The sequence below is a fragment of the Leptonychotes weddellii genome, unplaced genomic scaffold (assembly GCF_054177405.1).
Source record: "Leptonychotes weddellii isolate Sample4059 unplaced genomic scaffold, ASM5417740v2 HiC_scaffold_17059, whole genome shotgun sequence".
NCBI lineage: Eukaryota > Metazoa > Chordata > Mammalia > Carnivora > Phocidae > Leptonychotes > Leptonychotes weddellii.
This window is the reverse complement of record NW_027753890.1, coordinates 1-4,299: the sequence shown is the minus strand read 5'-3', so window position 1 is coordinate 4,299 and position 4,299 is coordinate 1. Positions and strand designations below refer to the sequence as shown.

The 4,299-nt window shown below is 58.7% G+C and overlaps 1 protein-coding gene across 1 annotated transcript; it reads left to right on the top strand.

Moving 5' to 3' along the window:
- The first annotated feature begins 118 nt into the window (after positions 1–118).
- LOC102726899 (NPC1-like intracellular cholesterol transporter 1) lies at positions 119–4,188 on the top strand. The gene is made up of 7 exons (XM_081810032.1): positions 119–287; positions 424–552; positions 783–965; positions 1,426–1,540; positions 1,666–1,793; positions 2,182–2,319; positions 2,516–4,188. Exons 1-7 carry the CDS (start codon positions 147–149, stop codon positions 2,621–2,623), a joined length of 942 nt encoding a protein of 313 aa, XP_081666158.1. The 5' UTR covers positions 119–146; the 3' UTR covers positions 2,624–4,188.
- Positions 4,189–4,299: the final 111 nt, after the last annotated feature.

Sequence of the window (4,299 nt, the reverse complement as noted above, 5' to 3'; positions counted from 1 at the left end):
TGGGGGAGGGGAGCAGGGATGGGGCTGGAGTTGGGGGGGAGGCAGGGATGGGGCTGGAGTCGGGGAGGGGAGCAGGGGTGAGGAAGGAGGGTGGCTGAGCATTTCTCATCCCAGGGAAGGACTACTCTGAGGCAGAGGCCCTGATCATGACCTTCTCCCTCAACAACTATGCCCCTGGGGACCCCCGGCTGGCGCAGGCCAAGCTCTGGGAGGCGGCCTTCTTGGAGCACGTGAAAGCCTTCCAGCAGCGTTCAGCTGGCAGGTTCCAGGTCGCATTCATGGCGGAGGTAGGTTTCAGGGTCCCTGGCTCTGTGGGGGGGAGGGCTCCGGTGGGGGGGCCTCGGGTGGGTTCCTCCCCCTCCCGCAGCCCCGCTGGGGCTCGGGGAGCCCCTGGGTCAGTGCTGTTGGGCTGTGCATCCGCAGCGCTCCCTGGAGGACGAGATCAACCGCACCACGGCCCAGGACCTGCCCATCTTTGGGGTCAGCTACATCGTCATCTTCCTGTACATCTCCCTGGCCCTGGGCAGTTACTCCAGCTGGCGCCGAGTGCTGGTGAGAATTCGGGGGGCGGGGGCACGGCGGGGTGGCTTGTCCGGACATGCGGCACCTTCCCCGCAGGGGCTCCCCAAGGGGTAACGCTTCTTGGGGGTGTCCTGCCCTCGGACAGGCCGCCCTGGAGCAGACGCAGAGCTGAGCTTTAGAACACGCCACAAGGCGAGCTGCGGGAGAGGCGCAGGCTCCCGTGGGGTGCAGCCCGGAGGCTGAGCCTGGTCCCATTGCAGGTGGACTCCAAGGTCACGCTGGGCCTGGGCGGGGTGGCGGTGGTCCTGGGAGCAGTCACGGCGGCCATGGGCTTCTTCTCCTACCTGGGCGTGCCCTCCTCCCTGGTGATCCTTCAGGTGGTGCCTTTCCTGGTGCTTGCCGTGGGGGCCGACAACATCTTCATCTTTGTTCTGGAGTACCAGGTAAGAGGGCGGGGGGGTCTCCCCCTCTCGCTGGGGCAGCCCTGCACCCCCGGGCTTCTGGCCAGCTCTGCTCGTGCATGCACGTCCCGGGTTCCTGTAGAGATTGGAGGGTTCCGGGTCATCTTCATAGCGCGTGTGTCCCCTGCACTCCCTCTCCCTGGGGCCGTCATGCCCTCTGTGAGGGTCACAGCCTCCTCCGGGGCATGCCACGGACGCACAGCCCAAGTTGATTTAGGCTCTCCTGTCGGTGGACATTGAGGGACCCGGGGATATGTTGGAGTAAGCAGGCTATGGACATCCCCAAACGCGCCAAGCATGTCTCTGGGCCAGACCCCGCGAAGTGGACGAGGCGGAGAGCAGAGCGTTCGCGGGGTCTGCTCCTGACGGGGGTGAGCACGGGCATGGGCCAGCTCCCTGCCCATGGCTGGCTCTGGACCCTGTCCCTGATGTCCCCACTCAGAGGCTGCCTCGGAGGCCCGGAGAGCGGCGAGAGGAGCACATCGGCCGCGCGCTGGGCAGAGTGGCCCCCAGCATGCTGCTCTGCAGCCTGTCTGAGGCCATCTGCTTCTTTCTCGGTGAGCCTGGGCAGCCCTTCCCCGCCAGGCCACAGGAGGGCTGGGGGCACTGGGTGGGGGCAGCCCCCTTCCCTCCACTGCTCTGAGCAGACGCCTCGCCCTAAGACTCACCCCTGCACCCCCAGGGGCCTTGACCCCCATGCCAGCTGTGAGAACTTTTGCCCTGACCTCCGGCTTTGCGATCGTCCTTGACTTCCTGCTCCAGGTGTCCGCCTTCGTGGCCCTGTTTTCTCTGGACAGCAGGAGGCAGGAGGTAGGGGTGGTGCAGGACCCAGGGCCCTGCCCGGCCTCATCTCTGCGGGGATGGGGGGCAGGGCTCAGAGAGTGGGGCTGGATGCAGGGACAGCGTGCTGGGATGTGTGGGCCACGAAGCCCCCAGGGCCCCAGAGAAAAGGTGATTTAGGGGAATATGATCAAACCTGCAAAGTACAAAAGGTTGAGAAAAAAGTGGAAGTGAGATGTTGACGGGGAGCTAGCGTTTCTGTGACAGTACAAAGTTTAGAGGTGTTTCATCAAGATAGAAAAACAAACAACACAGCACTCTGGCACGTCCCCTTGCGAGGCACTTCCGCGGGGGGCGGTGGGGGGAGGCAGTGCCCGGGGCTGCTTTGGGGCCACCCAGAGGGACTGCTTCCCTCTAGGCCTCCCGGTTGGATGTCTGCCCCTGCATTGGCGCCCCGAAGCTGCCCCCACCTGACCAAAGCGAGGGGCTCCTGCTCCGATTCTTCTGCAAGTTCTATGTCCCACTCCTGCTGCACCGGGTCACGCGCGTGGTCGTGGTGAGTGGGGCGGGAGGCACGGCTTGGGGGTCCTCCCACCCCTGGGGCAGCGGGAGTGGGAGGGTCTGCTCAGCCTGGCACCTGGTCCTGCCTGCCTGCAAAGGGGTCGACAGCTTGCCCGGGCCCTGGGACTCAAGCACAGGGGCAGCTGGGATTCAAGTGTGCCCAGCTCCAGAATATCCCCCTCCCTCCTCAGCCGCTGCTGTTCATGGGCCTGTTTGGAGTGGGGCTCTATTTCATGTGCCACATCAGCGTGGGACTGGATCAGGAGCTGGCCCTGCCCAAGGTGAGCCGCGCCTGGTGACCTCTAGTTAGTGGCCTCACTCCCCTGGCGTTCAGGAGGGTCAGCACACACGGCTGGTGCAGGGCAGGGGCCAGGGGCTTGGCGGGCGGTACAGGGCTGTTCACGGTGCTGACCTGGGGAGGGAAGCTGAATCAGTTCATGAATGCCCAGGCCCCATGGGGCTCTGTGGAAGGCAAGACCTCTGTGGCTGGAGGAGTTGGAGAGCCTCGTGGGTGGAAGAGAGGTGTGAGGGGCTGGAGCACGTGTAGGATCTGAGGAGGACAGCATCGAGGATGATCCCACCTGCCTGTGGACCCCCACCAACCCCCCTGTGGTCCCCCCGCGCTGGTGCCCACCGTCTCCTCTCCGTCTCTGTGGATTGGACGTCTCTCAGCACCTCCCAGAACGGGAACCCTACCGTGTGTCCTGTGTGTGTGGCTCATTCCACTCAGCGCCGCGTCCTCCGGGTTCATCCACGCTGGAGTAGGTGTCAGGGTGTCCTTCCTCTTCCAGGCTGAGGATTTTCATACACATACCCCACATTTTGTTTATCCATCATTTGTCTGCTACGGACACGGGATCCTTCTGGGTCTGAGCCGCTGGGAATGAGGGTGCCGTGAACATGGGTGCACATCTGTCTCTTCCAGAACCTGCTTTTGGATGTGTTCCCAGAGGTGGAACTGCTGGATCAGATCATAATTCTAATTTTAGTTTTTTGAGGACCACCATACTGTTTTCCACGCAGCTGTTCTGTTTTATGATCCCCTCTATGGCTCTCTAGGGGTCCGATGTCTCCCTGTCCACGCCAACACTTGTTGTTTCTGGCTTTTTTCTTTTTCCGTTTCAATGGCAGCTGTCCTGACAGGTGTGAAGTGGCATCTCAGTGAGGTTTTGATCTGCTTTCCCTGATGAGCAGTGATGTCGAGCATCTTTTCATGTGCTCATTGGCCATTTGTGTGTCTTCTTTGGAGAAATGTCTGTTCAAGTGTTTTGCCCATTTTTGAAACAGCTTGCTTTTTTGTTGTGGTTGTTTTGTTTCTTTGTTGAATTTTGGGAGTTCTCTAGATATTCAGGGTAGTAATCCCTTATCAGATACATGATTTGCAGATTTTTCTTCATTTCTATTGGTTGCCTTTCTACTCTATTGGTAGTGTGCTCTGATAAACAAAAGTTTTTAAGTTTTGTGGTGCCTGGCTGCCTTAGTGGGAAGAGCATGTGACTCTTGATCTCAGGTCATGAGTTCAGGCCCCACGTTGGGTGTAGCAATGACTTAAAAATAAAATCTTTAAAAAAAAGTTTTCATTTTCATCAAGTACAATTTGCCTATTTTCCTGTTTGTTAACTGGGCTTTTGGTGTCATTCAAGAAATAATCACCAAATCCAGTATCTTGAAGCTTTTCTCCTGTGTTTCCTCTAAGGGTATTACAAATTCAACTCTTAAGTGTTAGATCCATTTTGAGTTAATTTTTGTACATAGTTATGTATATTTTTTTCTTTCCTTTTTTTTTTTTTAAGATTTTATTTATTTATTTGACAGAGACAGAGATAGCGAGAGCAGGAACACAAGCAGCGGGAGTGGGAGAGGGAGAAGCAGGCTTCCCCTCGAGGAGGGAGCCCGATGTGGGACTCGATCCCAGGACCCTGGGATCATGACCTGAGCCGAAGGCAGACGCTTAACGACTGAGCCACCCAGGCAC

Excerpts from the sequence above, each read along its gene's own strand:
- LOC102726899 (XM_081810032.1), top strand. The coding sequence starts at position 147 with ATGACCTTCTCCCTCAACAACTATGCCCCTGGGGACCCCCGGCTGGCG. Across the intron at positions 1,541-1,665 it reads GGCCATCTGCTTCTTTCTCG|GGGCCTTGACCCCCATGCCA; the intron begins GTGAGCCTGGGC and ends CTGCACCCCCAG. Across the intron at positions 2,320-2,515 it reads GGGTCACGCGCGTGGTCGTG|CCGCTGCTGTTCATGGGCCT; the intron begins GTGAGTGGGGCG and ends CTCCCTCCTCAG.